General features: G+C 37.2%; 2 protein-coding genes across 8 annotated transcripts in view; one reads left to right on the top strand and one right to left on the bottom strand.

The window, feature by feature from the left end:
* Positions 1 to 22782, top strand: part of C31H3orf80 (chromosome 31 C3orf80 homolog) — a 56996-nt gene that overhangs the window by 16393 nt on the left and 17821 nt on the right. Inside the window, exon 2 of one of the 2 annotated variants that reach the window (XR_012021983.1) lies at positions 3291 to 4141. The exons of the other annotated variant lie outside the window; for it this stretch is intronic. The gene's annotated coding sequence lies outside the window, so the exon portion shown is untranslated. Of the gene's footprint in view, positions 1 to 3290; positions 4142 to 22782 lie in introns of those variants that run through there. 2 annotated transcript variants of the gene reach the window in all.
* The window catches only part of IFT80 (intraflagellar transport 80), a 123085-nt gene continuing 108155 nt past the window's right edge, over positions 7853 to 22782 (bottom strand). For all 6 annotated transcript variants that reach the window (XM_072807903.1, XM_072807905.1, XM_072807901.1 and 3 more), the window contains 4 exons: positions 21524 to 21613; positions 21253 to 21425; positions 16821 to 16944; positions 7853 to 8304 (listed from right to left, as the gene is read on the bottom strand). In XM_072807903.1, the coding sequence (XP_072664004.1) occupies positions 8194 to 8304; positions 16821 to 16944; positions 21253 to 21425; positions 21524 to 21613 (498 nt within the window). In that variant the 3' untranslated portion in view covers positions 7853 to 8193. The remainder of the gene's footprint in view (positions 8305 to 16820; positions 16945 to 21252; positions 21426 to 21523; positions 21614 to 22782) is intronic.

A 22782-nucleotide genomic window follows, 5' to 3' on the forward strand; every position in this document is an offset into this window, starting at 1 on the left:
ATATTCATAATCAGCTGCAGAAATATTGATATGTTTGATTAGGGAGTGACAGCTAAGATCCTTCTGGAGATGTTCGATAATAAACTACCTATGTGCTATATTACAAAAAATTTTGAACTTCCCTTGTATTCCTTAAACAAATTTGAATTCTGAAACATATTTGGCCCAAGAGTTTCAGATATGGGATTATGGACCTGAATAATTATAATTTGGTTAGATAAATATTCAATGTTTAGATTATTATGACTATATAAATAAATTCTATTCACAGATAAGCCATGTTATGTATGATTTATGATACTATTAATGTCAAAACCATGCGGAATTACTGTTATAGATTAGCACATTTTAAATTATGTTAGGATAAGCGCATAGAATAGGAATTTTAGGGCAGCCCGGGTGGCTCAGCGGTTTAGCGCCGCCTTCAGCCCAGGGCGTGATCCTGGAGACCCCTGATCGAGGCCCACGTCGGGCTCCCTGCGTGGAGCCTGCTTCTCCCTCTGCCTGTGTCTCTGCCTCTCTCTCTCTCTCTGTGTCTCTGTCTCTCATGAATAAATAAAATCTTAAAAAAAAAAAAGAATAGGAATTTTATTTGATGGTTTTCTTATGTTATTCGGCAGAAATTTAAATTGAGCATCACTTTTAAGTGTTTGCTCATATTGTGCCTTCTCACTGACACCTTCCCATTACTTTATTTATTTATTTATTTATTTATTTATTTATCAGAGTTCAAAATCTTTTTAATAACAAGGCAGGATCTGGGGTTAGTTTTTGTAGCTGTGGCTGGCCCTGAGTCCTCCAGCTAGCTCAAAAATGAAGATAAGCTTACAGCCACTTTATACTTGCCTTATTTCCATAGAATTATAAAGTGTTTCTACAATTAAACATTTTAATATGAATGTTACTTTATAATAGAAGTTACTAGAAGAGCATTTTAGATCATCTAGAACATCTAGAAACATCTGAAAAGTTGAATTGCTCTAAATTGTTTTTAAATCATCTATTTTAGGAATCACTATATTTAAAAAATTATCCATAGTGCATGGTGAGCATAGATCGCCAGACTGTGATGACCAGTAGCTCAAGCCAAGTTGTAGGGTCAGAGTAGCTTTTGTGTAAAGCGGGCAGAATGAGAAAAAGGTGTTACAGGCAATAGAAGGTGGTGAAAATCTACATTTTTTGTCCCAAAGATAACATTGAGCACTGAGCTGGAAATATTGATAATATACAGGGTGTGGGCAAAGAAAAGGTAAAGGTGGGTCTTTTTAAAAGTATTGCTTCATCACCTTCTCTTTGACTTCTGCAGATGGTGTTTAAAGAAAGCTGACAAGTGATTTTGCCACAATTCTATCTACAGATCAACAAATCTGCAGAACAAATAAAAATCCACATATTTTTGCTATGGATATTACCTTTTTATACTGTATACCTTGTAAATTCTGATGTTTTTTCAATGTTGGAATTCACAAGAAAAATATGTTTGAGATATTTATCTAAACAGGGTTTATATATTATACATTTTCAGAAATGAATGTATTTTGTGTGTACAAAATTACAGATATTTAAAGATATTCTTTCTTTGATACTCATAGTAACTGTTAAAGTAAACCATTTTCTAAAATATGTTTGCTTTAAAACTTGCTTGTTTTTTTTTATAACTTATGTTTCATATTATGTACCATACCCTCTGTGCCAAAGCATTTTTGGAGGATCAACATGCCCCCAACATGTCATTTGACTGCAATAGAGCCAGACCCTAGGCATTCTCTGTAAACAATGTTCTTTATTTGATATTTATGAAATATACAAAATATTTATGCATACATAAAAAGCATTAAATTAGATCAAACCACCTAAAATGTATGAAATTATTAGTTTAAACCAATCAAGAATCTTCTAGAATAGATATTTTTAATTTTTATTTATGTTTTAAAGATTTTAGTTATTTATTAGAGAGAGAACTAGCAGGGGGAGCAGCGAGAGAGGGAGGGAGAGCAACAGAGAGGGGGAGAAGCAGATTCCTCACTGAGCAGGGAGCCCAATGTAGGACTCGATCCCATGACCCCGGGATCATGATCTGAGCTGAAGGCAGATGCCCAACCAGCTTAGCCACCCAGGCGCCCCTGATATTTTTAAAAGTGTAAGACAAAAGAACATAAATACACATTTAGTATGACTGTGAAAATGATATTGTGATATAATAAAGAATATCTTTGGTCTTTGGTCCTGGGTTTTGGGTACAGAGCTTCCAAAACCCTTGGAATTTCCTGAGAGATGGGTGTATGTTATACTAATAAAGTGACTCTAGGAGCCTTTAGTAGCTCAGGGGGTGGGGGTGGGGTGGGGGGGTTGTGGTAGTCACTAGAAAAACTAGCCACGTTATTAGAGGGCTAGGCCTTTCAGCCACCTGACCTCTAGAGATGAATCACAAGATGAATCATCACAGTGATTCTATCAACATGCCTGTATAATGAAACTCTGATTTAAAACAACAACTAGTGTTATACTATATGTTGGCAAACTGAATTTAAATAAAAATTTTAAAATGATAAAAATAAAACAACCACAACAAAACCTGGAACACTGAGACTAGGAGAACCTCCCTAGTTGGTAAACACATTGATATGCTGGGAAAATGATGTGACCAGATTCCATGAGGCAAGGGAAGAGAAATGCAAGGGTTGATGGGATTAAGGTGACAGTCTGGACAAAAACTGATAGATTTGAACAATCTTTATGTGAAGTGGTTATGACTCTTAATGAATTATGGGAACGGATATTGTGTCTGACTGGGAAACATTACCTAGCATTGTGAAACAGAAGGCATGTAAATCCTTCCTTCAAGCCACAGTCATTAGATAAACTAAATGGGAATGACTAAGATCGCCCAGGCTTATGCAGTATAGAACAGAGAGACTAGAGGGCTGGTATGGACAAATCCTCTGCACAACAGCCACATGTGGAGCATAAACTGGGGCTCGTGGCAAAAGCCCATAAGCACCTCCCAGCCATCCATGACTTATTGGTATTTTGGACTAGAGAATTTCCATTTGGAGGAGCAGTTACTAGCTTGCTATTAGACATTAATTGAAAGTGCCTCTGACTAAGGATATAAAAATAATCTTGAAACCTGAAATACCCAGGATGTCTTGGGTGATGTTAGAGTAATTAGGAAGGCAGTGCCCAGAAAAGTTCCATAATAAAACAGACATGGTGCGTGCAGAACACACCACCAAGGGAATGCATGGAGTTACACAGCATATCATGAGCAGTTAGACTCTCTTCCCCAGAAACGACCCTGGAACCATGAGAAGAGCTGCAGGATTCTATCATGACTCGGGCAGAGCCTGTAAACAGCTCTCAACAGACCAACAAACAGCTGCTTGGCTTATGGGTGGCAGTTTCAACATGAACACACAGCATTCAGCTTGGAAAGCCACCACTCTGACTGAAAAAGGTAAACACAAATTGGCTCAGTGAGCTGCACTGCATGCTGTTTGCTCTCATGTTTGGATTTTGACCTACTCACAGGCAGTGGTCAATGGCTCGGCCACATACATGGTCAGGCAGAAGGGCAACGGAAGATTGGCCTATTAAAGGGGTGCCCTTCTGGGGCACGACCCTATGGAAATCACTATGGGAATCTGAAGGGTGCATTCAAGTAGGCCATGTCAGTGCCCGTGAGAAGAACCCCTTTCCAGCATCAGAAGATGCCTGGAATGGACGAGCAAGTGTGCTCACTTGAGGTAGCCACTTGGGTTAATGGAGTGAGTGGAACTGAAACAATGCAGAGAGGTTGTATCTAGACATGCTCCTTTTGCACCCTCAGAGGCACAAAATGTCAACAGGAACTGTTTTGTCTGCCAACAAGAGAGATTTAGAGATTGCAGGTGGCTATGGGGAAGATTCCCTGGGGGGAGTCCTTGTACAGAGCTGGCAAGTCAGACTGATGCCGGTAGCCCTGCGGGGCTAAAAGTGGGTCCTGATGGGAGATAGACACTGGCTCTGAGTTGGGCTTTGCTTATGCAGTGGTAGATGCAAATGCTCAGAGTACTATCAAAGAACTGGAGCAGAAGATATTGCACTGATTTGGACCCTGAATAGCATTTCTTCAGACCAAGGGATACATTTTACAGCCATCATATCTTACAATGGGCCGAGAAGTACAATAGGCCCCCTTTGTCCACACAGGTGTATGTTCTGGGACCCCAAGTGCATACCTAAAACTGCAGGTAGTATCAAACCTTATACTGTGTTCCCTCCTTTACATACATACCTATGATAAAGTTTATAACTTAAGCACAGTAAGAGATTAACAATAACTACTAATAAATATAACAATATACTACAGTAAGAGGTGAATGTGGTGTCTCTCCCTCTCTCTCAAAATATCTTATTGTGCTGTACTCATCCTTCTTGCAATGATACGATAAAATGTCTATGTGATGAGATAAAGTGAGGTGAACGATGTGGGCATTGTGACATTGGGCTACTACTGACCTTCAGACAATAGGTCAGAAGGGGGAATGCTTGTTTCTGGACCTTGGTTGACCACATGTGATTGAAACTGTGGAAATCAACACCACAGATGAAAGGGGACTACTGTACCTTCCTCAGGGTAGTACTCTGGTAAGGAATTATGACAGGCAGACATTGGTTATCTAAGTGGTGGGGAGATGGAGGCAAGAAGGGCTGGCTTAAAAGCCTTCATGAGTGTGTGCTCACACTCAACATGAGGCTAGGGGAGTGTTCCTACTACTCTGGATCTGGGGTGGAGGGGTTGGGGGAGGATGCTGGTATGCCAACTATACTTTTTTTTTCTTTTCCCACATCACCTTAACTTTCTTTTTCCTACCTGCACAGTGGCCCTTAGGCCAAGGCTGCAACTGTATTGCTGGAAGGAGGAATGACTCCTAAGCAACAAACTATTATAAAATATTTGTCAGAATTCCTAAGGGCCTGATGGGTGAGCTGTGCTTTCACTCTATCTGGTGATATTGAGGCTAACAATGAATAAATTATATTGCCTATTGGTAGAAATAGCCCACTAGGTTTGTACCTGCATAACCCTACCCTAGATGAATGGGAAGGGGAGGCACTTGCTAGACTCGTATTGTTGCTTGCAATCTAAACCAGCACAATGGTTGAACCTAGGGTACCTTCCAAAGGTGAAAAGGTTTGGGTATAAATGCAGAGGAGGAATAGTGGTTAAGAATAAGGAACGAATAAATTGGTCATGCAATGAGAAAATTCCAGTATTAATGCTTAGAAAGAAGCTCAGAGCAAGAGATGAGATTGTCTTTTAGCTCAATTATTCCAGATGCCTGCACGTGTGAAGCTGAGCCCGCTCCTGCTTTGGGAACTTGACCAAGTTAAATGGAAGGAAGCCTGCAAACCTATGTGCCCTCACTCTGTGTGACATTCTGGTCCTAGGATATAATGGACTAATTATTAGAGACTGGATGGGCTCTAGAAATGTGCCAGTGTCTTTTGACTCTTACTTTTCGGGTTATGTCTATCATAATGTGATATGCTATTACACACTGGCATTATTAGAAAGATAATACTGATATTGATAATCAAATGTATTGGGGAATTGATCAATAGCTTCCTATCCTTACCCCACATTGACTCTTGTTGCTATGTCTTTTATGCTCAGTCAGGTATGTACCTTGCCATAAAAGATCCTGTGGTCAAAGACCAGGGGATGACCTGTGACATAATAAAGGATATATCAGGTCTGAGGTGAGGTGTGTAGGGGGTAGCTGATACAGAGCTTCCAAAACTCTTTGAATTTCCTTAATGATAGGAGTATTTTTGTTATGCTAATGAGGTGTGTGTGTGAGATGGGGACTAGATAGCTTCAGCATCAGGACTGATCAGTGGGAAAACCACATGGTGGAGGGCTAAAACTTTCAGCCACCTGATTTCCAGGGAGAGGAGGAGTTCAATCACATGGCCAGTGATTTAATCAACTATACCCATGCAATAAAACCCATGGCCAGTGATTTAATCAATTATACCTATGTAATAAAACCCTGATAAAAAAAATTCAGGACAGCAAGGCCTATGAGAGCTTCCTGCTTGGTGAGCACATCAATGTACCAGGAAGGTTGAAGACAGGGCATGGCAGCTCTATGCCTCCCCACTTTCCCCTCCAGACCTCTCCTTTCTCCTGGATCTGGCTCTATGCATCTCTTTGATTTGGCTGCTCCTGACTTGTATCTTTTATAATAAAACTGCATTTGAAAGTAAAGCATTTCAGTGAACTCAGTGAGTCACTCTAGTGAACTATCAAACCCAAAGGGGGCATGGTAGGAATCCCCAAATTTGCAGCCAAATTAGAAGTGTGGGTATCCTGGGGTCCCTGCATGTGGCTGGCACCTGAAATTAGAGCAGCCAAGTTGGGGATCTTGTCCTCTAATTTGTGGGACCTGACACTAACTCTGGGTAGTAGAACACCTTGTTGTTATCAGAATTGTTAGAACGCAGACATATTTCATTATATTTTTTAAGTGTTTATTTTTTTTTATTATTTTAACTGTTTAAATTTTAGTAAAATAAATATAAAATTTATCCTTTTAATCATTTTTCTTTTTAAACTTTTTATTGAAATATAATATAAAACATATATAAATAAATACAATTTATAAGTAAACTGTTCAATCATATCTCACAAACTGAATTCACTCTTATACCCAGCATCTGGGTGAAGAACAGAATATTTCAACATTCCAGAAAAGAAAAGAAGTATGTTGAAATGACAAACATTTTCATAAAAGAAACCTAAATATGTTAATTAAAATGGGAGTGAGAGAGGTAATCTCTTTCCAATGCATATGCATATACCCAGTCTATTATCTACCTTTCCAAAATTTACTTCATGGAGGACTTTCTAAGTAGTATTTATATTACTATTATTATTATTTTTAATATTTTATTTATTTATTCATGAGAGAGGCAGAGACACAGACAGAGGGAGAAGCAGGCTCCATGCAGGGAGTCCGATGTGGGACTCGATCCCAGGACTCCAAGATCATACCTTGAGCCAAAGGCAGACGCTCAACTGCTGAGCCACCCAGGCATCCCAGTATTTGTGTTATTAATGTTTGAAAGCTCCTGTGGCAATAATTTTAGGATATAAAGAATCAAAGTAATCCAACACGTTTATCATTTAAGTTTTTCATAAATTTAGACTCCAAGACCTAGTGCCTAAACATTCTCAAGTCAGGAGAGGAGTGAGAAGAATATTTCTTGCCCATTCTAGATATATTTCTAAAATAGTGGTAAGATATATATAACAAAAGTTACCATTTTAACCATTTTTAAGTGTATGATTCAGTGGCATTAAGTATATCCACAATGCTGTGGAACCATCACCACTGTCCATTTCCAGACTCATTCATCTCAAACAGGAATTCTGTACTCATTAAAAAATAAAGCCCCATTTCCACCTCCCCACCAGTGCCTGGCAACCACTATTCCTTCTGGCTCAATGACCTTCCCTATTGCAGGCACCTCATATAAGTGGGGTACAATAGTCTGGCTTATTTCACTTAGCACAGTATTTTCAAGGTTCATCCATGTTGTAGTATGTGTCAGAATTTCCTTCCTTTTAAAGGCTGAATAATATTCCACTGTATGTCTATACCACATTTAGTTTATCCATTCATCTGTTGACAGACATTTTTTGTCCGTCTTTTTACTACTGTGAAATAATCCTGCTATGAACATTGATGTACAAATATATATACATTTCCATAAATCCATCCTCATGTATTTTTCTTGTATAAAAAAACTTTTGGAACATCTTACAATTTAGAGGTCAAATAAAAACTAACGGTAACATATATTTTAAAGAGTCCAATGTTTTATTTTCAGAATTAGTATTTGTTCACGCTGAAGATTCAGGTATAAAATAATGGACAAAAAACTGGAACATAAGCAACACTACACAGGTGTGTCATAAACATATAAGGATATATTGCTAATTATTGGACTAAAATATATAAACAATGAAATTACATCAATTATTTTGTGATTAGTCTTTCTGAATGTATTTTTAGTATTAAATACACAGCAAATGCTTATAAAGATTCTACTTTTTTTTTTTAGCAATGAAAATATGATTATCCTTGGTTAATCAGAATTAGTTTCAAAAGGTAAAAAACTTCTTCAAAGTAAGCAAGAAATTTAGTGCCTTAGACCTACATTCTTGCTAGACTGGCTGCTTGATGAGCGCTCTCGTTCTTTAGTAATTTCCATCTCAATTTTGGCTCTGATTTTCTCCCAATCTATTTGGAGCTACAAAAGAAGAAAAGAAGAAACATACTGATATAGTATAACATATTTTTGCTTAATTCAAGGTAACCAAGAGCAGAGAAAAATAGAATTGATGGCTTCTAAATCAGTAGTGAAAAGGAGAGCATGAAAGACAAATTAAGAAATAATGCTCCAACAAAAAAATACCTTTAAGAATAAGAACAAATAGAACAATTACCACAATAAAAGGCAAAGACTCTCATTATGATTCAAAAGATCAAAATCTAGTTGTAGGTACATCTAAAGAGTCCCACAGAGTCTTAGGATTCTGCATGGGTGCCTGAGGGACAGGCGTGAGAAGGTGAAACAAGAGGAAAAATGGACAAGATTCTAGCCATGAGGCCAGGTTTCAAATGGGTTAGTACTTCACCACTTATATACTGAAGTTTCCATTAGATGCCTATGAGAAAAGATAGAGGAGCATTTTCTTCTCCTGAGCACTCTCTGAAAAAGTGTCTTTTTTCAACAATTTTTAAAGTAATATAGATACGGTGATGGTTTAGACAATGACAGAAAGGTATTAAAGGTAGGTAGCAAGACTGGGGGACATGCAAAAACAATCACTGAAAAGTGGTATCATTCTTGTTTCCCTTTTCTTTTTTTCGATTCCTATGCCTAACATGGGACTCAAACTTACAAACTCAAACTTCCTATGCCTAACATGGGACTCAAACGAGATCAAGAGTCAACTGAGCACCCATGGTCCTTCCCTTTGATCCATTTGATCCATGATGCAGTGCCCCCTGCCCTGCGTTTCTTTTCCCTAAACTCATTACACTTGGTGTTAGCAATGGACTCTGCTCTGAGTTCTATGAACAATTTCTTTAGGAAAAAGCATTCCATTGTTTCAAAAAAGTGTGGAGATCACTACTTTAGGAATGTGTGTTCTCTCAGGCAAGACATAGAAAAAGTGGGTCCTAGATTAAACTAACTCTGATTTACAATGAAATAAACCCAAACTGAGACTGAGCCAAAGTGAATAGGTTTCACCTCCATATAGGGGAGCTGAATGAAATAAGTAGCACTAAACCAGAATGAGGTACTACATCCTGCCTTAGCAGATTTATTTCCAGTAACTGGGAGATTAATTTAATCTTATCAGGACTTCATGCCTTTTTTCTTTTTTTTTAAGATTTATTTGAGAAAGAGGGAGAAAGAGTGCAGGGGCGAGGGGTAAAGGGAGAGAGAGAATCTCAAGCAGACTTCTCGCTGAGTGTGGAGCAAGAAGCAGGCCATTCCCACAACCTTGAGATCATGACCTGAGCTGAAATCAAGAGCTAGAGCTTAAATGAGCCACACAGGCGCACCCATGCCTCTTTTATTTTGTGCTGGAAGTTGATGGCATTAAGCATGTGATTCTTTTTTATTCCAATATCCTTCAACTAAATTTCTGTACAGTAATTTGTGGATATTTTGGTCACTTTATAAAAAATGATAATTCCACATACTTGTTTATAAAATAGATGAATTAAAAGAATCCCTCTTACTCATAGAAGATGAATGTCTATGGTAAGATGCAAGTGACAGTTCATTGCAAGGCAGAACAAATGTTAGATTATTTGAAAAACTCATTTTTCCATCGGGGCAGAACTTGATGTTTTTAAATGGCAAAACACTCATTTCTAGGTCTAACAAAACATTTGCAAAGAGAAAGACAAAACTTGATTAATGCCTTGGCGTTCTTCCAGCCTTAAATTGACTTATATGTTTCTCAAATCCATCAAAATAAAAATCATCTATTGACCATACACTAAACAACTGTTGCTCTGTTGCACCAGAAGTCCGCCAAGTAAATTGATGACGTCTATATTAGTCACTTGTTACAGTACAAATGAGAGTGTCAATTGATAGCTATCCTATTGAAAATAAATGTTTCACTTTCATTTTGGCATTAATCCAGTTTTAGAATAGTGTTCTACTGATAATTTAGTTCTTAGAATATTTTTACGACTGGGTTTCAGATAAGGATGTACTCATGACAGCTTTCAAGTGACTGACTTCTACACTAAGACACATCTTTTTCTATTATAGGGAGTGTCAGTACTAGTTGGCACTTCTTATTCTAGTCCTTGGTAAATTCTTCTTATTCATGTAGAAGTCATTTCAAAATCATACCAAATAGCTTTCCATCCTCTCTTACACTCAGTTGAAAATCAGCTTCTTTACAAAAAATACAGTGGCCATCAGACATGAATTCATTTAATCCCCTTCTTCACACAAACTTACCTACATCCGTATCCATCTCTCTTTCCCTCTGTCCCAAGCCAACCTCTTCACATACGTCCCTGATCCCATCTTCCACTCACTGGGACATCTATCTGCAGTTATTACCTACATAATTCAACATCCGTCTCCTCACTGGCTGCTCATCATTCTTCCCCTTCAATTCTGTCTCCCTGCAAACTACCACCCTCTTTCTCCTTCTCATTCCTGACTCTTTCGCCCCAGAGCACTGTAATAATGACTGTGTTCCTACTATACTTCATAAACTTTTCACTCCTGCCACCATCAAGTGTCTTCATTTTTCATCCTATATATGATTCAATTATTCATTCAACAAATATCTGTGCTTATTATATGCCAAAGATTGTTCTAGGTGCAAGGATTCAGCAGTGAACAAAAAATAAAAATCACTCTTCACAGAAAGATAAGCAAAGATAACAGTGGAAGATATAAAAATATATAAAATGTGAGAAATGGTAAGAGTTCTGAAAATATGGAAGGGAAATAGTGAGTGCCAGGGGTGGAGTTGGAGGGTGGGGGGAGAATGGATATTGTGTTTCAAATAGAGTGGTAAGAAAAGGCCTCCCTGAGAAGCTGACATGAAGACCTACAAGAGACAAGTAAGTCCATGGGTATCCAGGGAATAGCACGATGACAAAAGGGAAAAAAAAGGTCCTGATGTAGAAGCATTCTCTAGACCTTGTTGACCACAGCTCTTTGAAAAACCTCTCAGAATGTACAATTCCATTCTCTTCTGGTTTGTGCTTTCCTTTCTAAATGTTCCTCCCAGTCATCTTTTTTTTCCTCTTGTATCTTTTCCCTAGACAACCTCTTAACTGTTAGTATTCACCAGGGTTCCAACCACAACTTTTTTATACTTTCTCTAGGAGATCACATTAACTCACATAGCTTCAACTATGTGTACTTGGTCATGACCATAAATTTCTTTATCATGTCCTGATTCTTCCTTTGTCAATATCCTTCAATGTTCACAATTATATTTCCAATTGCCCGTGAAGATAGCTCCATCTGGATACCCCACAGAGACTTCAACAAAAAATGTATATTTTCATGTATTCCAACTCAAAAAGACTAAAACATGCATATTCTCATGTTATCTAGATTAATGGTACCCTTCCCATCTACCAGTCACTCACCCTAGAAATGTTCAAGCTGTTCTCAAATGTCTTGCCTAACCAATTTAACCTCCTCTCCTCCCACCCCCAATCACAGTGTTCTCTTGATTTTACAACCAATCCAATTTTTTTCTTACATAATAATTTAACACCCTTTCCATCTCCTGGTGGAACTATTATACTAACCTCCTAACTGGTCTCCTAATCACTATTCTTACCTAAAATCCATCTTCTACATCAGAAGTTATCTTTCAAATCTTTATCTGGATTGCAAAATTCCAAGTCTTCCCTTGTCTACATTGTGAAGTCTACTCTCTTAACATGGTATTAAGACTCTTCAATGTCTGGTTGCAACCAATATTCCAACTACTCAGAACCCAAGATCCAGAGTGGTTACTAGGGACTCCTTTCCCATTCTTTCAACACTTCATGCATTTGCTCTTATTATCATATCCTTTCACTGACTGACAAAATCCTACTCAAGATAATTTTGTAGAAAACTCAATTTTCCATTTATTTTGAGGAATCAGGATTTTAAAAGGGAAAAGCAATCATGTTCCTTCATTTCAGTGATTTCATATATGTCTTAGGATAAAGACCAATATCCTTAATTTGCCCTATGAAACCCTTAAGTCAATCTCCCTTTGTTTACTGTTTCTCACCTAAGATCCTTTCCTCTACTTGGGACATGTCCACCCCTAGTTTCTCTTCCCCTCTCACCCCAGTCAGCTTCTACTCTTTATTCTTGAGAGCTCAGTGCAAATATTGTTTGCCTTGCTTAGAAAGTCTTTGCTAGTCCCCACCAATCTAGGTCAGTTTCCCCACCCATAGAGTTTTATGGCACCTTCAAGGCAATTATCACAATTGAAATTAGCAACTGTATAATTATCACTTCCATTGCATATAAGCTTCCTAAGGCTGGGGTCAGTGTCTGCCATGTTTACTTTTATATTCAAAGTAGCAAGAGGAATACATTATCTGCCAGAAGTGCTCAATAAATATTGAATGAATAAGAGGTAACTACCTAGCAGATGAGCTATCACCTAACAATTTCTCTTGGGTTTTGTGTCTCAGACCTCAGAAGATCATAAGGCCGTAAAACCTGCAAAAGAGCTTAGATAGTAGCTATGCCTAGAGTGATTTGTCTGAACTAGAGTGTTGGCTCTTCTGGATCTTCTTCAAAATTCTATACTTTCTGAAATTCTGCTCCCAAGCAGTTGGTTTGTTATATTTCCACTATTTTCTTTCTACTAGAATAAAATTTTAAACATCTGGTTTTTCTACTTTTCTTCTTGTACAGAATATATTCGGTAGATTGAATATATTCAAGCATATTTTATTTGCCAGAATTGAAAATTATTTTACAAATTCCACTGAACACTATTGTAGGCCAGGTAGAATGACTCTGGTAGTTGGGGTGGGGTCTCAGAAGACAGTTCATCTTGTATGAATCCCACATTTCCATATTTGAAACTAGAAATGCCCAAATAACATTTCAGGGATCATTAATACAAATGTATATGAAACTTTTAACTTCTTACAAGCTTTCGCATTATGCCATGTGAGCCCACCAGAATTCATCACATATCTAGAATATCTCAGTTTTTAAAAAGATTTATTCATTTTGTGTTTGTGTGTGTGTGTGAGAGAGAGAGAGAGAGAGAGAGCATATGAGTGCAGGGGGAGGGGCAAAGGGAGAGGGAGAGAAAGAATCTCAAGCAGGCTCCATGTTCAGAGAGGAGCCTGAGGTGGGGCTCAATCTCACGACCCTGAGATCAGGATCTGAGCCAAAACCAAGAGTTGGATGCTCAACTGACTGAGCCACCCAGGCTCCCCTAATTTCTCAGTTTTTAATAATGGTCTCTTTAAATCTTAGTTCTCAACTAAAACGTTTATATAATCAAAATTTTGGATTAGATAAATAGCGGGAAATTTTTAAGTAAAAAATAATTTTCTTCTTAAAATACTGCTTTGTAATTTCTAGATAGCTTTCAAATTATATTAATGAAGAAAAAAAGAGGAAAGTCAAAGTAACCTATATAGTTTCAAGATTAAAAAAAAAAACCTCAAATACCCCAAAAAGTATATGTTGTTCTGGTTATCCCATTTTGAAGATTTTTGCCACTCTTGTGATTGGTAACAGTTGAATACATAGATAGTAAGAAAGATAAAAATGTTAAGTTGTTGCTATCTAAAATATCATTTTAATTATAATATAAGATATAAATTTGAGGGTAAGAATTATACTTTCTTTTATTTATTTAAAAGAGAGAGAAGAGCACAAGCAGGGGGAGGGGCAAAGGGAGAGGGAGAAGCAGGCTCCCCGTTGAGCAGCATATTTTCTCTGTGCTCCAAAGCACCTAATGTGAAAATACTGAAAAAAACATTGATGGCAAGGGTGATGAAGAAACACAGTAGCATGAATCTGCTTAAAAATTATGCAATAAATATATTTAATATGGTTGCTCAGTTTTAACATATATTTTCAAAACCATGATAAAAAAGATCAAGTAATCAGTGATTCTCTGGGCTGCTTAGCACTGTAGTGGTGGTGGCTGCTGTCATATTTTATGAATTAGAGTGCAATCCTCAGAGGTCTCTGCGACTCTGAGTTTGTCCCAATAGTAGAGCAAGCTCTTATAGCCCAAACTCTCAGAGGATTCATTTTCAGTACTGAACTTCCAAATGAAAAAAAAAAAAAAAAAAAAAAGTCTGCAGAGCATCTATAAAATGCACCCCTTCTTGGGGTACCTGGATGGCTCAGTCAGTTAAGTGTCTGCCTTTAGCTCAGGTCAGAATCTGGGGGTCCTAGGATTGAGCCCCGCATTGGGCTCCCTGCTCAGGGGGGAATCTGTTTCTTCGTCTCCCTCTGCCCCTCCCCCTGCACATGCACACTCTCAAATAAATAAATAAAATCTTTTTTAAAAAACATACACCCCTTCCTATCAAGAAACAGACAACTTGTGTCTATCCTGGATCCAGATGTTGAAGTTGCACTGCAGAACTCATAAGAATGGCCCCAAAGGCTTTACTACCTCGAGAACTGTTTGAAGCCCAAACATGTAGATCACAACATTCAGTATTCTAAATATGGTGTGAGATAATAGAAAATATATATATTGGTTTCTGCTCCAAGTTCCTGGCACAGAACTCCTGAAATTCTTGTAATTTCCTAAGTGATAAGAAGACTAGGGGGCATCTTTTGTTCTAATATTTGGTCTTTGACCTCAGTTACTGACACAGGGCTCCTGAAACCTTTATAATTTCCTGAGTGATAGGAGCATTTTTGTCTTAAAGAGACAACTACAGTTGAGTTCTTGGATGGCTCCTGGATGAGGGCTGGTCACTAGAAAGACCAAGCCATGATTAGAAGCTTGGAATTTTCAGTCCTGCCCCCATCCTCTTGAGAAGGGAGATGTGCTGAAAATGGAGTTAATGATCTATCATACCTATGTAATGAAGCCTCCATAAAATTCCAAACCACAGGGTTCAGAGAGCTTCTGGGTTGATGAACACACTGGGAGGGTGACTCACACCAACCCCCCAAAAAACAAGAGCTCCTGAGGTTAGGGCCTTTCCAAACCTTGCCCTAAGTATATTTTCATCCAGTTGTTCATCTGTATTCTTTATCATATTCTTTAATAAACTTATGTTTTAAATAAACATAAGTAAATGTTTTCCCTTAGTTCTGTGAGCTATTCCAGCAAATTAATCAAAACGGAAAGTGAACATGAGAACCTCTGATTTATAGTCAGTCAGTCAGTCAGTCGGAAGTATAGCTAACAACCTGGACTTGTGTCTAATAGCTGAAACCTAGGCCAGGGTTACTAGGATCTCTGATCTATATCTGGTCAGTCAGAAGCCCAGGTGATAACCTGGGCTTGCAACCACATCTGATGGGGGTGGGAAGCAATCCTGTGGGACTGAGCCCTTTATTTGTGGAATCTGATGCTATCTCTGGGTAGGTAGTATCAGAATTGAGTTAAATTATAGGACACCCAGCTGGTGTTAGAGAATTGGTTGGCATGGGGAAAAACCTCCACACAATAGGTGACCAGAAGCAAAGTATTCTGTGTGAATAATAAAGGAGACTCGTGAAAGACTCGTAGTAGGGAAGAACTATGTTTTTCTCTATAAGGAGAAAGACAGTTTTTCAAGTCATCTGGTAAATGATAATGTTGGCTTTAGTAGAAACTGTAGGTACTTTCTTTCCTTTTCCCAGGTTTCCTCTAATTTACCCTGCCCTTTAGGACAGGTCAGGACATTCCATTTTATTCTATCTCCAAGGAGCAGCACTCCCATATAGTCTATAAGCTCCACAAAAACAGAAACCATATCTGACTAGGCATCCAGCATAGTATCTGGCCCAGAGTGAGCACTCATAAACGTTTTTTGAATAAGTGAATGAATAAAAGGCTAAAAAAAAATCAACTAGTTCACAGAGCTGGGAGCAAGGTTGCCCCTGTCTTGGGATTACAAGGCTCTTGGGTCTGCATGGCTAGAGGGGAACTCTGTTTCTGTTGTCTGAGCCTGGAAGGATCTAAGCAGGTGACTGCAACAGTCCTGCTCTAGGCACTTGGGCAAACTGCTCCACCCTTCTTGTGGGCTGATATGTACTAGGATGACTTTCTTCTAATTATAAAGATAAAACATGAGATTTTGGTAGGGATTTGAAAGGCAAAGGCTTAGCCTTCTTTGGTTCTAGGCAGTGAAGTCTCCCTGAGCTAGGCTCCTCTCCCTAGAATTTTGCGAAGTGACAAAGTATCCATTTTTCTGGCCAGTGCTCTATGTGTTTATGTATTTCCTCTGGAGCAGAAAGGGCAGCTGGTGGAAGACAAAATTCAGGAGTCAGAAACCTGTATCCCAGCCATTTATATTGTTTACATAAAAATATCAATTAGCACCCAACTTTAACACAAATTAAATATTATGAAAACAGACTTAATCAAAACATAGCTTTAAGATTCCAGAAAAAAAATCAGTAATAAAACTATATAGGCAAAATATAATATCATAAGGCAAAAAGTTATTTTTTGGAGATTATGGCAAGAATTATTCCAGTTTTGTCTTGTTAAGATGAATATTACATATAACTTATAAAGCATAGACAATATCATAAAAATACTGTATAATACTTACACCTTCTGCATACTGCAAGTATCGTTTATTAGTTTCCTGTTTACCAAATGTCTCCAAAAACTTTTGACGGTACGCAAGAACTGTATCAACATGTGTTTTGTATTTTACAGCCAATTCAAGTGCCCTATAATGAGAAACAAAACAGATTATCATCATTGCTTGTATTAGCCTGTATATGCAGTAGAGTTTTGGGGTAAGGGAATAGAACAAATGGTCTATGTTGTTTCCTCTCTACTCATCTCTCAATACAGAACACCATTCCCTACCTCATCCATCTTGCAAATTCCTACTTATACTTCAAGGTTCAGATCAGATATGATCTCTTTTCCCTGACCACCTCCCTTTATAGAAATAAATGACCATTATCTTATCTGTGTCCCATAATATTTTATGCTTATTATTATTACTATGAGCACTGCTTACAGTATATCATAATTATTATTTATGAGTCTGTCTCCTTCTTATCCTATAATTTATTGAAGGGAAATCTGGGTCTCATTTCTCTTTGGTGAGTACTCCAGAGTGTGTGTATGGTAAATGGTCATTGAAAAATTCATTAAAATCATAATAAAATCCAAGTGAATGAACTCCCCCGCCCCCTTGTAAGTGGTTCAACTATCTTGACCATTTTTTTAGTCTATAATTTTTTCTGCTCTAGAATTTATTTATCTAAAGTCTAGAATTTATTCTGCTCAATATTCAATTAAATACTGATATCCTTTATAATACAGAAAATTTAAAATATTATAAAACTAAAATTTATGGATAATAAAAATCTGACAAAATGCCCTTTGCCATTCAAGTCTTAGAAAAAGTTAATAGCCATTTAAATTTTATAATCCACGGGATCCCTGGGTGGCGCAGTGGTTTGGCGCCTGCCTTTGGCCCAGGGCGCGATCCTGGAGACTCGGGATCGAATCCCACGTCGGGCTCCCTGAATGGAGCCTGCTTCTCCCTCTGCCTGTGTCTCTGCCTCTCTCTCTCTCTCTGTGACTATCATGAATAAATAAATAAAATCTTAAAAAAAAATAAATTTTATAATCCAATTAATATCTATCAATATAACTAAGTTATTTTTAAGGTAATATTTTCTTTAAATCTCAGGCAAGAACTAAATGAACTGCTGGTAGTATAACAGCAAAGACTTAAAAATCTATATATTGGTAATTTGGAGGGAAGTGAAAAGATTAACCCTCATTTTTTGGCCTATATGTGTATATAGATTTTGGTCAGCATCTCAGCCCATGATCCTCTGCATAATTCATATTAGTTGAGTCAAGAACAAACCAGTACAGTATAGCTTTCCACTGTTCACTGTAATCCTGTTTTTAAGTTTGGAATTAAAGCACATTCTTTTTCAAGTTCCCTTGCTTTCTAATGACATATAACTGACTTCTGAATAGGCCAGTCATGATTTATTTATCAGAACCAGCTATTGTAAACCTGTTGTTTTAGAAAAAATCAACTACTACCTAGATTTTTTGCAACATGTAACCCTTCAGTAGGAAAATCTGTTTCATTCTTAGCATGCTTTGATTTGACCTAAATAGTTACTTTAAAAAGTATCTTAGATATACCATGTGTATTGACAATTGAGAGAAATAAAGACAATATAAAAAATTATCAATGTAAGTCATGTGTAATACAAATGATAATGCCAAAATTAGCAAAATTATTTCTTATAAAAATATATTTACATAAACCACATGGCTAACTCCAAGGATCAGTATTTGTTACCCATCACAAATTCCTCACAAAGTTCCCTCATTCCTCTGTGACTTTAAGTCTTTCAGATTTACACAGAAAAGAATGTAGAAGTACTGCAACAGAGAGGAACAAAAGTGAAATGTAAGAAGGCAAAAACTAAGTCACAGAAACTCAAAAAATGAGAAATAGAAGTAAAAGACGCTTTAATCCTTCTAATCCTCTCCCATATCACCCTTTCTATATTCCCAAGACTCTGATTCCAGTGTGGATGTGTGAGTGGAGATTCTGGTGAACCAGCTCTCTGGCACCTGAAATATGCCATTTTCTGTTCCTTTTTTATGACTGAACATCATTGTGGAAGGAATTCTTGATTGTGCAAAACTATAAGTATTCCAAGTGGAGAATACATAAGCATCTATTTTGGGTTGGACTTTTCAAAAAGAAAACTATCTCCAAAGAGATAATTTGTTATGGTACATCATACATTTATTTATGTAGAAAGGATAAAATATGGTATCTAATACTGCATTTAGATACTAGATGACAAGTATTAGCTACATGATAGTCATTATAAGATATGTATTAATTATCTGATTAAAGAGCAATAGCTAAAGGTAAACATTCAAGTTATATGTACTACTTTAAATGTTCTCTAAAAGCATACACTGGGTAAAGAATGTTTTTTTATCATACAGAGGAGGGAATTCACTCCAATTATATAAAGGTTATGGGAACAGCATGTCTCTAGCTTTAAAATGGTTATTTGGCAACCAAACAAATGTGACATTAGATTATGGGGCTGGAATAAATCCATGTATCCTCTCTGATTTTAAATAGAAGGAAGTTATATAAAAAGATTTTATAACTTCAAAATATGATATTTTACATAACTTGAATGAAGAAAAATCACTTTATATAACTGGTAGAAGTAGAGAAATTATTTTTTATTAGTACTTACATAAAGTTTCTAATTTCTATCTCTCTTAACTACAATTTTTGAGAACAGACTACCACCAAATGTCCAAAGTGAACAGCAAATAGGTGACTTGCTTACCTAAAAGTCTTCCAGGGCTGTAACTTATTAGGTTGCAAGTAATTTTTAAATTCAGATATGAATGACAAAAGCACAAACCAGCAAGGCTGTGCTTCTCAAATGGAATAACACATATTATCAAAATGAAATCTATTCCCTTCTAAAGGATTTAAACAAATATAGAAATTTATTTTAGGGATCTTAAAAGCAATCTAATATATTTATCATCCAATAATTACATCCTATCTTTCTAGAATTCTAATTAATTAAAGGTTCTGGGCAATGAACACCAATGGCTACTAATATCACAAAAAGATAGGCAACCAGTCATTGTGAAAATATATTAATCACCTCCTCTGATACAGCCTTACCAAGAGGGAAAAAAAAAAAAAGTTAAACCTAAATCTAATCAACTTTCTAGATTCAATACCAATTTATGGCGAATTCAAGGGGCAAAGGAATGTGTCAAACACCACCACAAAGATGTAATCAACAAAATCCAGACTATGGGAAACTCTATCGGCCTAGTTTCTGCAGTGGGAAAATTACAAGAAAACACAAGAAAGAGGAAAACCTACAGATTAAAAGAAATTTGAGAACATATCAACCAATCATCAGGTACAGACCTTTTTTGGATCCTGAATCAAACAAACAAGCCATAAAACAAAACTAAACCTTATGAGATAATCAGAAAAATAACACTGAATAAAATTGTTAATTCTTTAAAGTGTGATCATATTACTGTGGCTAGATTTTTAAAAACCTTGATACACATACTGAAATATTTACAGATAAAATGGTATGATGACTGGGATCTGGTTTTAAAAATATGGTAGGGTATGAATAGAGACAAAGATTATGAAAGACACTTCAAACCTGGAAAAATCAGCATGCCAACTTTATAACATAGTGATTTTGGTGGGTATAAGCACTACAGCCTTTTTCACTGAGAAACATGTACCTGAGAGATTGAGGGGAAAAATCTAATATGTCATAGAGAAAAGTAGCATGCCACTCTGTCTCAGAAAGCACTCTGTGTCAAAGCCTAATATAGTGGAGAAGGCTACTACTGAGCACTCCTCATTTCAAATCCTGCAGCCTTTCTTCCTTAGCATCACAAATCTCTCATGGTTCTTTCTGTCTGTCTGACTGCTTTCTGCCAATCTTTCAGCAGATTTCTCTTCTTCCACCCATAAATGTGGTTGATGTATTCTCACTCCACACATTCCCCAACCAATTGGTTCCATTTTTCTAGCTTCAATTGCCATCTATTTGCTGATGACTCCTAAATCTACATCCCTAGCTCATATCTGTCTCATGAGCTCTGGGTTCAACTATTATCATGTATCTGTCTCTTCACAAACATTTCAAATCTAACATGCCTAACACTGAACTCACTATATTCCCTTCCAAATCTGCTAATAGTAGCATCGTCTATGCAGTTATTGAAATCAGAAATTCAGGAGACACCCTAGCTCTTTTCTTCTTCACTTGAACTTCTAATCAATCACAAGTTCAGAGAAGGCATAAATCTTCAAAGGCAAACTCCTCACAAATAGAAATGTGAACAAATTCTTCTGTGATGTTAGGAAACTATTAAGTACAGTGGAAAATGTAATTTACCAAGTGGTAGATAGAAGACTACATTAAGATCAGTTGGGTTTTAGAATTGATGAAAAACATTTTTATTACCTTTCCCAGTTATAGAGATTAATATTGATCTGGATCGCTTGATAAACAAGGCCAGCCTGAAGAAGTACCATTTCAGCCTCCTGTATGTTCCCACTGAACATTAATATGTGGGCCATTTTTGATTCTTTAGATGGAAGGTCTTTTATAGAATTGATGTATTGAACCTTATCAATCTAAAAAAAGAAAAAAATACATGAAGTGGATAGTGACAGAAATATAAAAAATTATGGTAAGAAAAACCACAACGTATAGGTAAGTAAACATTATTTACTTCACCAATTGCTGCGTAGGCTATTTCTGCAGTAGTCATATCTCTGTTAGCAACTGCCATAGCAGCTAGGCAAGCCCACATAGTTTGTTCCTAAAGTGAAATAGGGGAACAATTATTTCAATTACAAGCAGAACTGCCTTAAAATAAGCAGCTATTTAAAATATATTAAAGTTATATTTTTAATGAAAAAATTAAACATTCCTGAGCATGGCACTGAAAAAAACTACTAATTTAATAAATTAATGATGTGGAAATTTCATGTGAATACTTTGTTAAAATATATTAATAACATATAAAGAACTTCTTTTGAATAAAATTTATTTTTGTACTTCTGATATACTATTAAGATAATTCAAGGTTATAGACCCTCCAGTCTTTTTGATCAGGTCAAAGAATGTAACTTACAACCAGAGAAATAGTGAGGTTCTCAGACAATGCTATTATTGAAAGTTGCCATCAACTCATTGTAAGGGAAAGCAACTAAAAGTCACTTTAAAGGTGTATTTTAGGGACACCTGGGTGGCTCAGTGGTTGAGCATCTGCCTTAGGCTCACGTCATGTTCTCCGTGTTCTGGGATTGAGTCTCACATCAACCTCCCCTTGGGGAGCCTGCTTCTCCCTCTGCCTGTGTCTCTGCCTCTCTCTGTCTCTCATGAATAAATAGCATTAAAAAAAAAAAAAGTGTATTCTAAGGGCTGCTAAGCCAGGTAAAGTTAAAAAGTTCTGTGGTCGGGATCCCTGGGTGGCGCAGCGGTTTAGCGCCTGCCTTTGGCCCAGGGCGCGATCCTGGAGACCCGGGATCGAATCCCACGTCGGGCTCCCGGTGCATGGAGCCTGCTTCTCCCTCTGCCTATGTCTCTGCCTCTCTCTCTCTCTGTGTGTGACTATCATAAATAAATAAAAAATTAAAAAAAAAAAGTTCTGTGGTCGGGACACGTGAATGGCTCAGTGGAGCTACCCAGAAGTCCTGGGATCGAGAACCGCATCGGGCTTCCCGCAGGGATCCTGCTTTTTCCTCTGCCCATGTCTCTGCCTCTCGTGAATAAATAAAACCCTTAAAAAATAAGTAAATAAAAAGTTCTGTGATCAAATATGCTTGGAGAAAGCTGGATTCAACCAACCTGGGAAATGCTGATCTAAAGTAGAGGTTCTTAACCTTAGGTGTATAAATCACCTGAGGAATTTTTAAAATAAGCCTAGGATTCATCCCAGATTGAATAAATTAGAATCTCTGTGGGAGTAAAACTTGGGAATCTGAC

This window comes from Canis lupus, chromosome 31 (assembly GCF_048164855.1).
Source record: "Canis lupus baileyi chromosome 31, mCanLup2.hap1, whole genome shotgun sequence".
NCBI lineage: Eukaryota > Metazoa > Chordata > Mammalia > Carnivora > Canidae > Canis > Canis lupus.